At 38.8% G+C, this 12,941-nt stretch overlaps 1 protein-coding gene across 3 annotated transcripts in view; it reads right to left on the reverse strand.

Moving 5' to 3' along the window:
* Positions 1-11,493: 11,493 nt before the first annotated feature.
* Positions 11,494-12,941, reverse strand: part of EIF2A (eukaryotic translation initiation factor 2A) — a 31,900-nt gene continuing 30,452 nt past the window's right edge. For all 3 annotated transcript variants that reach the window (XM_043595134.1, XM_043595135.1, XM_043595136.1), the window contains one exon: positions 11,494-12,876. In XM_043595134.1, the coding sequence (XP_043451069.1) occupies positions 12,811-12,876 (66 nt within the window). In that variant the 3' untranslated portion in view covers positions 11,494-12,810. The remainder of the gene's footprint in view (positions 12,877-12,941) is intronic.

Consider the following 12,941-nt stretch of genomic DNA (forward strand, 5'->3'; position numbering starts at 1 on the left):
TACCATTTATTGCAGCAAAAGGGAACACACACCACGGGGAGCTAAGGGGAGTCTCAGAAAAATGGTCTTAGAAAGACTCTATTATAGTATATGTTCTTTGATTGGATGATTTGGGGAAAATTGTTGGGGTAGCAATGGAAAATTTGGTCATACTTTTTATTTTATTTATTTAGTTTTTAATAAGAAATTTATTGTCAAATTGGTTTCCGTACAACACCCAGTGCTCATCCCAACAGGTGACATCCTCAGTGCCCATCCCCCACCTCCTCTGCCTCCCACCTCCCATCAACCCCCAGTTTATTCTCAGTTTTTAAGAGTCTTTTATGGTTTTGCTCTCTCCCTCTCTTTTTTTTTTCCTTCCTTCCCCTCCCCCATGGTCTTCTATTAAGTTTCTCAGGATCCACATAAGAGTGAAAACATATGGTATCTGTCTTTCTCTGCATGACTTATTTCACTTAGCATAACAGTCTCGTGGTCATACTTTTTAAAGTCTCAGTATTCATAAATATGGGTCATTCTGGATCATTTATCCCAGACATTTCATTAATGAAATACGTCAAATATGAGTTTGAGAAACAGTGAAATAGGAAGTTCTCAATAAATGTGTGCCCATAGTTTCTTATATCCAATAGCTCAAATGTAGCACAAGATCAAAAAATTTTTTTAATCTAAGGGTGCAATGAAAGTCTGAAAACATTTCACAGCTGTCAATTTCAGCTTACTCAGGCTTTAAGTGACAATTGTGAATTTTATATATCTTAGGACAAAAGGAACTGCAAAAACAAAATCATAAACTTTTTTCAGTAATCACATTGATGGTGATACTATTTTGTTCATATTATGATTCTAAGACTGTTGCATGTAATGTGGAAAAAACAAGTGAGTGATTATATTGGTATCAATGAGAATGGAAATTTTGCAATAGGAGAAAGAAATAGATTTAAATTCATGTGTTAAGAAATAAATCGCGAGAAAGTGGAGACAATTTCAGAGTACAAAATTTTTTTTTAATTAAGAAATCTATTGGAATCCTTTGCAATAATGGATTAGAGAAGATACATCATATGATCATTTCAATAGAATTTGGTAAAAATTCAATTCACTTATAAAAATTCTCAGTGACTTAGAAGGAAATTTCCTTGGGGCAACTGAGTGGCTCAGTGGGTTAAGCATCTGACTCTTGGTTTGGGGTCAGGTCATGATCTCATGGTTTGTGAGATCCAGCCCTGCATTGGGTTCTGTGCTGACAGCGTAAAGCCTGCTTGGGATTCTCTCTCTCTCTCAAACTATAAATTTCAAAAAAACAAATAAATAATAAATAATGGGAGCAATTAAAGATTGCTGGCATTATCAAAGAATTATCTTCAGAAGACTGATGTAATAACTGTATGTGAATAGATTGAAGTAAGAAATGTCTAAAAGGGAGGGAGTCATCTACAACAGTGAGAAAGTTACCACAGAACAGTTACTGTAAACCACCAGGAATAGTGCAAAACCAGGGCACAAGGAATAATTAGACTTGGTGGGTTCTTGGTCATAATGAAGATCATTATTGGGTAAGAAAATATTTCAAATGGGACCAATAAGATGTTCAAAAGTAGAGGCACCTGGCTGGCTCAGTCAGAAGAGCATGTGACTCTCGATCTCGGGGTTGTGAGTTTGCGCCCCACATTGGGTATAGAGATCTACTTAAATAAAAGTAAAACTTAAAAAAATATATGCAAATTAGGTAAGTGGGGACTCTCATTAAGCCTAGAAGGTTTCCAGCTCAGATAGGTGGGTGTGGTGGGCAGACAGATGTATACCTGGGTGGAGGTTGGGGGAACATGGAACGAATGCTCCCGAAAAACATGCATTTTAAGAGAAGAGGCCAAAGAACAAGAGCCCAGTCTGCAACAGAGCAGTGGTCTCTGGAGGAAAGATGATCCCAACTCGAGCATAGTGACTGGCACTCATATTGCCTCCTCATCCCAACTCAACTAGACTAAAAAAATTGACAGGCGGAAGAGTCTTAAAATGAAGCGCAACATTGGAACCCCAGAAGTTCTCCAACAAAAGAATGTAATGCACAGAAGAGAGGCATTCTCCATCTTATCCAGGGACACAGACTAAAGGCACCTTAAGGGCTTTAGCACATCAGGGGTGTGCTATGCTGAATGTGCCCAGATATTGACAAACTCGGGCACAGTGGAGTAGCCTAGGTGTGCCAGCAGGGGGCGTGGTGTCCAGCAGAGCAGAGCAGAGGCCATGTTCATTAGAAGACCTGTGGTGTGAGTGAGGGAAATGGCAACACCTGATAAGAGTGAATTCCTTTACCAAACATAAGTCAGACATCACTTGGGGCCTAGGCTGTACTTGGAGTGGGAGGCAGGCATTATATGGATCTGCATGTAGGACCAATGAGTCCATAATATATGAATGAGTTGGTATTAATAATGTACTCCATTTATTCTCAGAGGCTGGTAGTTCAAGTTATGAATTTTTCTTACTCTTCTATTTCAAACAAGTAGCCTAAGTATGAGGAAGGGTCTGAAGATTGATGCCCTTGAAAGCCACACTGAAAACCAGAGAGCAAATTCAGCAGCCGCAGGTAATACAGGTTCTTCAGCAGAGTAGGAAAGCACTGCAGGTTTCTGAGGAACATCATTTGGGGGATTTAGTACAAGATGGACTGGAAAAAAGAAAGGATGGAGAAAGTAGAGCATAAAGGTGATGGCCGTCGCTGGTTTTGGAGCCTGATCCTCCTTTTCTCTTGCTAACTGTATCGTTGTGTGTTTCCCTACAGTTTTAATAAGGATTAGAGCAAATACAACGATATATGTAAAATCTGTAGCCTGGTTCCTCAGGTAGTGATAGTTATTATTGTTTCTCTAAAGTAGTAAGGGCTTTGAATAGGGGATGATAAATGTCAAGAAAAAGGAAGAGATTTTTTCCAGAGGAAATATTGGCTTATTTGGTGATTGACTGCCAACGTGTGGTCTAGAGTAAATATTATGGACCAAATGTTCAGTGTTCCTCCTAAAATTTATATATGGAAGTCCTAACCCCCAAAGTAATGGTATTTGAAGGTGGAGCCTTTGCAAGGTAACCAGGTTTAGGTTGGGTCATGACAGTGGGACCCCCCCCCCCCCCCGCGACATGCACACACAAAAAGGGGTCATGTGAGCACTTAGTAAGATGGCTGTGGTCTGCTAGCCCAGAAGAGGGTCCTTATCAAGAACCAAGTCTGCTGGCACCTTGATCTTAGACTTCCCAGCCTCCAGAACTCTAAGAAATAAATATCAGCTGTTTACCCCAGTCTACGGTATGTTGTTATAGCAGCCCAAGCTAAGACAGTGAAGATTCAATAATTACATCTCTAGCTCAGGTTCTTTTCTTTCTTTTTTTAATGTTTATTTATTTATTTTGAGAGAAAGAGAGAGAGAGAGAGCGCGTGCAAGCAGGGGAGGGGCAGACAGAGGCAGAGAGAGACAATCCCAAGCAGGCTCTGCACTGTCAGTACAGTGGCTGGATCTCACAAACTGTGAGATCATGACCTGAGCCCAAATCAAGGATCGGATGTTTAACCAGTTGAGCCACCCAGATGCCCCTCAGGTGCTCTTGATTTAGTTGGTCTAGGATGGGGCCTGAGCATCCGTATATTTAAGTTTCTTCAGGGAAGAATCCACCATGAATCCACCATGCAGCCAAGTCTAGTGCATTAGACTTGAGGTCTCTTAAGAGTTCAAAGTGAGGTCTTACATGTCTTCAATTCCTCAGAGAGCCCAGAAAATTGCTCTGAGCATGGAAGTTACTTGAGCTTTTATTGCAATGAATAGTAATGGGGAAATTGGCAAGCAGTAAAAGAATTTGGTTGTCAACATGTTAAATTTCAACTTTTGGCTGAATGTCCAAGTAAAATCATGCTGGAGGTAACTGGTAGCACAGGACTGGAGAGAATGTGCACATACGTATTTGGGAATCATTTAAATGCATGTGGCAGCCAAATGTATGGTTAATATATCAAATTCCTGAGGCCTCAATTAAAAGCATTAGATGCAAGGTAAATTAATATAACCAGCTAAAATTGAATTTAAAAACATTAGCTGCAGGGGGTGCCTCGGTGGCTCAGTTGTTTAAGCATCCAAACCTTGGTTCAGCTCAGGTCATTATCTGTTTAGTGAGTTTGTGCCTTGCATTGGGCTCTGTGCTGACAGCACAGAGCCTGCTTGGGATTCTCTATCTCCCCCCTCCCCCCACCCCCCCACTCCCAAATCGCACTGTCTCTGTGTTTCTCAAAATAAATGAATAAACTTAAAAAAAAATAGCTAGAGAACATAGCTTGTATGGAGAAACAGTATTTGGACCAAATGTATCCATTTCAAGGTCAAAGGTAAGTAAGAAATAAAGTACCCTGTACAAAATTTACTTGATCACCAAGTTATCTTGTGGGGGCTTCTTCATAATATTAATAAAGTGGATATATTGTTGAAGTGCTCCCCAACATTGACTCCACTTCTTCTGGTAAAAGTACTTGTTTCTCTTCAGGGGACTAGCTTGACCCCACTGTATACAGTCTTGTCAATTAAGATGCCCCAAAGCTTTCCCAGCCAGAGCTGTGCCAATATCCAAAGCCCAAAACTACTGAAGTTGATTAATTCTGATAACAGAGCCCTGAGAACAGTTCTAGACCCCAAACTATTCAGGTTTCTCTCACCTCCAGGGCCTCATTCTATGTTTTTTCACTTGAATCTGTGAGTTATTACATACTTTGCCACTATTTACTTCCCCCTAAGTTAGAGTCCATTCCTCTTGCTTGCAAGTCAAGAACTCTGAGAGCCATGTATCTTCTTTCTCTCCTTAAGCCTGGCTCAGATTTTCTAACCTCAAGTCTTAACCATAGAAATATAGACAGGACTGCCTGGGTGGCTGAGTCAGTTAAGCATCCACCTCGGCTTTGGCTCAGGCCATGATCTCATGGTTCGTTAGTTTGAGCCCCGCTTTGGGCTCCGGCACTGGTGGCACAGAGCCTGCTTGAGATTCTCTCCCTATCTGCCCTTCCCCTACTCGCGTGAGCACGCCCAATAAATAAAACATTTAAAAATACAGACATTAAGTAAATGAACATTAAAAAAAAAAGAAGTATTCACAGACATTACATGGAAGTTCAGATAATAGACTATCAGTGTCTGGGAGGCCATTAGATGGTTGCAATAATCCTGGCTAGCAAGCTGTTCAGGCCAGCAAGTTGGGAATCAAGGCCAGTCCTCAGTACCAGGGAGGGGTGATAGCAAGAGGCCTAGGATAAAACTTAGGTCCACACAAAACCTGCATGCTAATGTTTATAGCAAATTTATTCACAATTGCTAAAACTTGGGAGGTAACCAAGATGTTCTCCAGTAGGTGAATGGATAAATAAACTGTGGTACATCCAGAGAGTTGAATATTATTCAGCAGTAACTATCAAGCCATGAAAAACATGGAGGAACCTTCAATGCATATTACTGAGGGAATTAAGCCAATCTAAAAAGGCTGTATACTGTATGATTCCAATATATGGCATTCTGGAAAAGTCAAAAGTATGGAGACAGTAGGATCACCAATTGTCAGGTGCGTGAGTGGGGAGATGCATAGGCAGAGCACAGAAGACTTTTAGAACAGTGAAATTCTGTATGAGACTATAATGATGGATCATGTCATTATACATTTGTCCAAACCCATAGAATGCACAACACCAAGAGGGAAACCTCACGTAAACTGTGGACTTTGGGTGATCATGTGTCAACGTATTCATCATTTGTAACAAGTATACTACTCTGGTGGGGGATGTTAACAGTGGGGGCGGCTATGGATGTGTGGGGGCAGGGTGTATGTGGGAAATCTCTGTACCTTCAGCACAATTTTGATGTGAACCTAAAACTGTTCTAAAAAATGTTTCCAAAAAAATCTTCCTTTCTTCGACAGCTGTCAATCCAAATACCATAGCACTCTTGCTAGGGCCAGACATTACCTCTTCCTCCTTCAGGGAGCAGGAGGATATTTGTGAACAGAGTAGACACTTCAGATCAGACAGAGTTGGAATTCCAGTAGCTTCTATGCAAGGCTGGCTTCATGGGTGAGTCCATTTCACAGGACTCAGTGCTTACAAGGGCCTGTACATGGGGCACCTGGCTGGCTCAGTCGGTAGGGCATGTGTCTCTTGATCTTAGGGTTGTTAAGTTCATCCCACGCTGGGGGCAGAACTTTACTTAAAAAACTGGGGGGACTGCACTTGGCTTAACACTTTACCGTCACAGTCTTGTAATTCTTATTTTTGAATGAAGAATACATTTTTATTTTGCACTGGGGTCCATTACTTCTATGCCCTGGGAGTATCACTTCTTCACCATCACCAATATTACCAAACTCTATCTAAATTCCTTGAGAAAGTCTTTCATTGCCAGTATTTAAAATCCAAACATATTATTTCAAAAATAATATATATGCGTGGATTGTCTCCATTATACGAGTAAGGGATTGGGAGAGGAAGCACAAGCTAGAAACTTCAGGTCCTTTAAGTGGGTGCCAGATGTCTAATGGGGTGAAGGAAGGATGCAAAAACAAAACAGGCTGGGCACCATAAAAGATTGTCTCTGGTGATGTCACAATTCTAGGATTTGACCTGTTTAGCTTCAATTGAACATAGAAAAATAAAACTCGGGAAGTCATCAAAATCCTTGAGGAGAAAGTAGGCAAAAACCTCTTTGACGTTGTCCACAGCAACTTCTTACTCAACACGTCTCTGGAGGCAAGGGAAACAAAAGCAAAAATGAACTATTGGGACCTCATCAAAATAAAAAGCTTCTGCATGGCGAAGGAAACAATCAGCAAAACTGAAAGGTGACCTAAAGAATGGGAGAAGATATTTGCAAATGACATATCAGATAAAAGGTTAGTATCCAAAATTTATAAAGAACTTATCAAACTCAACACCCCAAAAACAAATAACCTAATGAAGAAATGGGCAAAAGACACGAATAGACACTTCTCCAAATAAGACATCCAGATGGCCAACCGACACATGAAAAAGTGCTCAACATCACTCATCATCTGGGAAATACAAGTCAAAACCACAATGAGATACCACCTCACACCGGTCAGAATGGCTAACAGTAACAACTCAGGCAATGACAGGTGTTGGCAAGGATGCAGAGAAAGAGGACCTCTTTTGCATTGCTGGTGGGAATGCAAACTGGTGCAGCCACTCTGGAAAACAGTATGGAGGTGCCTCAAAAAATTAAAAATAGAACTACCCTAGGACCCAGCAATTGCACTACCAGGTATTCATCCAAGGGATACAGGTGTGCTGTTTCAAAGGGCCACATGCACCCCAATGTCTAGAGCAGCACTATCAACAATAGCCAAAGTATGGAAAGAGCTCAAATGACCACCAATCAATGAATGGATAAAGAAGATGTGGTATAGAGGCGCGTGGGTGGCTCAGTGGGTTAAGCATCTGGATTCGGCTCAGGTTGTGATCTCGCGGTTTGTGGGTTCGAGCCCCGTGTCAGGCTCTGTGCTGATGACTCGGAGCCTGAAGCCTGCTTCGAATTCTGTCATCTCCTCTCTCTGCTCCTCCCATGCTCATGCTCTGTCTCTCTGTCTCTCAATAATAAATAAACATTAAAAATTTTTTTAAAAAAAGATGTGGTATACATATACAATGGAGTATTATTTGGCAATCAGAAAGAATGAAATATTGCCATTTGCAACTACTTGGGGGAACTAGAGGGTATTATGCTAAGCAAAATTAGTCAGTCAAAAGACAAATATCATGACTTCACTTATATGAGGACTTTAAGAGACAAAACAGATGAACATAAGGGAAGGGAAGCAAAAATAATATAAAAAGAGGGAGGGGGACAAGACATAAGAGACTCTTAAATATGGAGAACAGAGGGTTACGGGGGGGGGGGGGTTGTGGGAGGGGGGATAGGCCAAATGGGTAAGGGGCACTAAGGAATCTACTCCTGAAATCATTGTTGCACTGTATGCTAACTTGGATGTAAATTAAAAATAAATAAAAAACAAAACAAAAACAAAAAAAGAAAAATAAACAAAAGTGTGCCTGGAAGGAATTTTGCCTCAGAGTGTAAAATGTAAGCAGCTCTGTTTTGCTAAGTCTTTTGGGACTCTAAGAATACAGCTCCCTTTTCTTTGAAAAGGCATTAAATTCCTACGAGATTTCTGAAGGTATTCCAAAGTCATATTTGATTTGATTTGCAACCATTTCAGGGTTACACAGTACTTATTTCCTCTTCCTAGTGTGCTCACTATCCCTCCATCCCTCAGCTCAAATAAGAAACTAAGAGGTTTCTTGGGTGTGACGGCTCTGACCCAATTCCAATGTCATTCCTTCACAACTCCATTTTCCTTCTTGCTCTGTGCATCTCCTGTGTATCTTTTTCTCTGTCAAACCAGTCTACAAGATTGCAACTTTTAAGTGAGTGAACATATTTTCCAGATTGTTGTTAAATTTCTAATTCTTTAATTTCCATACACAGTGCTCTGATTTGGGGGACCCTCTAGTGGCCACATCAGGAATTGTTTTAGCTAAAACGAATTTTCAAATGCACCTAAAAGATAAAGATATTACACACAACATAAAAACTTTTAGAAGTGTGCTTTTCTGACTCCTAACTCAAGAGAGAAAAATAAAGCACCGAATTTGCCACTCTCCTTGAGAAATGCCAGGAAAGGGGTAAAGCAGTAACACCGGAAAGATGGCAATGCCTAGAAACTGTAAAAACTCTAGAAATACTATTTGGCTTACCTGTCATCTCCGCAACATACCAAGAAAAAGGTGAAGTAAAGACAGGAGCTGTCCGAGCCCCAGGCAGGCTCCAGGAACCAGGTAGAGCAATAGAAAGGGAAGGAATGCACGGTGAGACAGCAAATCGAGCAGCTAATTTGAGTAGGCAGTCATTTCTGTTAAGAAGCCTTCAGTGCAAATAGGTCCCCACAACTGCAGCAGGGCTGCCATGCCTGACACCTAACCTTACTGACTCTAATGTGGCTAGGTTGTCCCTGTACAGTGGTTGGTAATGTTGCTGGGGCCTGTGGCTGACCCCTCATGCGATGGAGCGGTTAGAAAGTCTCAGCAGGACTATGGTTGTCAATAGACGTGTCTTTAGGTACCTAGACAGCGAAGGGACCAAGATTAAAATGTTTACCTTACAATTTACTTTGGGAAAACTCAACATACTTTTTTCACGTTTCACAGACTTTCTGATATGAAATTTCTTTTGGAATTTATACATATTTTTACTTGCCAAGGGTGTATAAATTCAGGAAGTATTTAGTTTTAAAAAGTAATATAACAGTTTATCTGAAGCAGATTGGTGGCCCATGAAGTCTTTTCATTAACCCTTTGAATAATAAAGGTTTAAATGGTTCGATCCTCATCAAAATCAATCTGGCCCATTGTCTTGTTTCTTAAAAAACAATTAGGTGTTAAGATGCCAATTTGCAATCATTCATGATATTCACTCAAGTAACTCGATCATACTTTCATCAAATAAAAACAATAGTCTCAGAGAGATAGCAATGCCCAAGATGAACACAGATTGACTTAAAAAAACCCAAAGAGGTGAGATTGGTGAAGAAAAAAACAATAAGGGGGCATTTAAGTTTTTAAATATGATGTGACCCAGCAAGGCCACTGCTGGGAATTTATATAGTGGAAACTATAAGAAGCAAAATAACTGTATGCTGCACTATGATTATTTTCATTTATTCTGTATTCTTGTAAAGTAGAAGTCAGCAAACTTTTTTAGAAAGGGCCAGAGGAGAAATGTTTTAGACTCTGCGAGCCATACAGTCTGTTCCACCTACTCAACTGCAGTTGTAGCATGAAAGCATATATGGCTGTATTCTGAAAAAACTTTAAGGATACAGAAATCTAAATTTCATGTAATTTTCACGTCACCAAATTATCTTGTGATTTTCCAATCATTTAAAAATGCACAAACTACGCTGTGCTGCACGGGATTTAGCCCACGGGCTGTAGTTGTGAAGCTATGGGCTGCAGCATCATTTTCATAAGGTTGCATAGCGTTCCATTTTCTTATTAAAATTTTTCACTGTCCTAAACATCACACAGTTTTGCAGACATTTACTTCCCTCTCATGCTCCCTTGGAAATCAGATATGCTACCAAAGAGTAAATGAATTCCACTCAACCTCCTTAACACTGAGTCCGCATCTTAGAAATGAAAGGTGTATGGCACTCACAAACTGAACTGCAAGAACAGTTCTTATTTCTTATTCTGAAGTCTAGTCTCAGCTGATTATGATTTTTTAACTGTACAAAACTATAATCTCCTTTATATAAAAAAAGTAAGCACAGCAAATAAGGCTAACATTCCTTCTGACCGCCCTCCATCCTCATAGTCAATGTCCTCAGTTTACGCTAGACTTTTTCTATTAAGTTCACGTATTTTTAAATGTACATGGAAAATATAGTGTTAGTTTGACAATATTCAGTATTACTTTTTTGGTAACATACAGAGCATGTTTTGACGCAGATTATCTATTTCTTTTCTGAGAAAAGAATTCCTTTTTTTCAAGTGATGGTGTTGGGTTTTGCTCTTTTTCTCTTCCCTCACTGGGAAGCTTGCTTAACTCATGAAAAGATAAGGAGGGCCTTTGTGTCTACTGAAGTGCTTCCCCTCAAGATTATAATGCTCTCCAGAGATGTTTATGGCAAATGCCAAATGCATTTTTGAGACACTCTGAGCAAGGGAGACTTTTATGAGAATCAAGGATTTACAGATTTTCCTTTATAATGAATACCAATGTATTTAAAATCTCATTTTCAAGCAGACTTTTATAACCTTACCCTTATTTTCCCATCACCTTACTCTTACTCCCAGAGGATAATGTTTAAACTAAAAATCAAACAAAATGTGTAGTCAAAGAACCTATTAGTGATTTTTATATTGACATGTGCTCAGAAATGAAACATTTCCTTGGAAAAAGTTGAATGGATTAGATGACTACAGAAATAAAGACAATTCTAAAAAATGAGCCTAAGAATTTTGGTAAGAACAGTTAGCCTGGAACAATTTAAAAGCATCTGACTAAAACAAAAGTCAAAGATACTACCTCTGAGATAAACATTTTAAAGATAATTATTAATGGTTACCGTAAATTGTGTTATAAATGGGTAATTAATTTTTTTAATGTTTTTATTTATTTTTGAGACAGAGAGAGACAGAGCATGAGCAGGGGAGGGTCAGAGAGAGAGAGAGAGAGAGAGAGAGAGAGAGAGAGACACAGAATCCAAAGCAGGCTCCAGGCTCTGAGCTGTCAGCACAGAGCCTGACGCGGGGCTTGAACTCATGGACTGTGAGATCATGACCTGAACCGAAGTCAGACGCTTAACCTACTGAGCCACCCAGGCGCCCCAGTAAATGGGTAATTAATTTTTTAAAAATAGACTGCCAGGTCAAAAAAAAATCACACTGTCTCAGGATGCATTAGTTAATATTTTATTAGAAAAACGATTTTTAAGGTAATACACTGTAAAAGTAATCTATCTGCTTAAGTTTTTATTATCAGAAATGAATTAATGTTGAAAGCAATTATATGTATGTGCGTTCACACACTCACTCACTCACTCACTCACATACACTCTCTCTCTCTCTCTCCAAATATTTAAAATAACACTCAAATTTTAATGAATTAGGTCTTTACCAAATCTTATTAGAAGTTCTGGGGTGTCAGTAAACTCAGTTATCTGTTTTTGTTTCTCAAGGTGTTTCTGGATTCTTTTACCTATCAGTTTAAATATTACCTCTTGGAAAACGGGTCATCAATGCAAATGAAAAGTAATTTCAAATGTTGGGGTGGCTCACTGGAAAGGTGTGAAACTCTTGATCTTTGGGGGTTGTGAATGCCAGCCCCATGTTGGGTGTAGAGATTACTTAAAGTAATCAAGCTTAAAAAAAGAAAAGTAATTTCAAATGTAAACCTGATTAAAAAAATTAATTGCAATAGACTCTGAAACCAAATATAAATTAGTTTTGATAGATGAGCGTCTGGCATTATCATTACATCTTCTTTTTTCATCATATGAATAAACAATCAAAACAATCAAGACTCGACTACAACAAAATAATCATAGTTCATGTTTGGAAACTATTTACCTCATCATTAAATCACTAGATTTATTATTTGAAATACCAAAATAAAATGTTTTACTATTTTCCACTTTTAAAGTCTGTATTTTAGAACTAACCAGAAAAACTATTCCAAATACTACAAATAATATAATCAATTTAATATATTTAGTAAAATCTGATATTTAAGGCTTTTCTTTCAAGTTTGGACAGTATAAGAATGCTTTAGGATAAGAAAAAAGCCATATTACATATTCAAAGGAAAAATTTCCCAAACTTGTCTTGTAAATTAATAAAGGATCTGTTAACTTAGCAACTTATAACAAAGCCAACAATGATTAAATTTAAATTGTTTTTATTCACATATATGGTAAATACTATCCTCTACTAAAAAAAGCAATGACATCGTCTTTCAATCTGTCAGGCTTACTAAAGAAATTCATGTATTTCTTTTCTACATCATGGGTTGACATGGCATAGGATGCAGGATGTAAAAATCAATTTAATAGACATTATTAAATAATTTTATACATATGCAGAATCTTGGATAAATGGTTAAAATTATAGATGAACATTAAATGTGGGTACATGGGTATTTCATGTACACCAATGGGTTTATCAGAAAATGTGTTTGCACTGATTTCTGGTAACAATTGGCTTTCTGTGAATGTTTAAATACCCAATTCCAAATCTTCCAGCTCCTGGAGAAGGGCTTTCTCTTTCTGAATCTTCTCCAACTAGAAAAGTTTCAAACAACAAAGTTATTAAATAGGAAATGAAATAAAGTAATTATTGGATCTTT

The sequence above is a fragment of the Prionailurus bengalensis genome, chromosome C2 (genome assembly GCF_016509475.1).
Source record: "Prionailurus bengalensis isolate Pbe53 chromosome C2, Fcat_Pben_1.1_paternal_pri, whole genome shotgun sequence".
Lineage (NCBI taxonomy): Eukaryota > Metazoa > Chordata > Mammalia > Carnivora > Felidae > Prionailurus > Prionailurus bengalensis.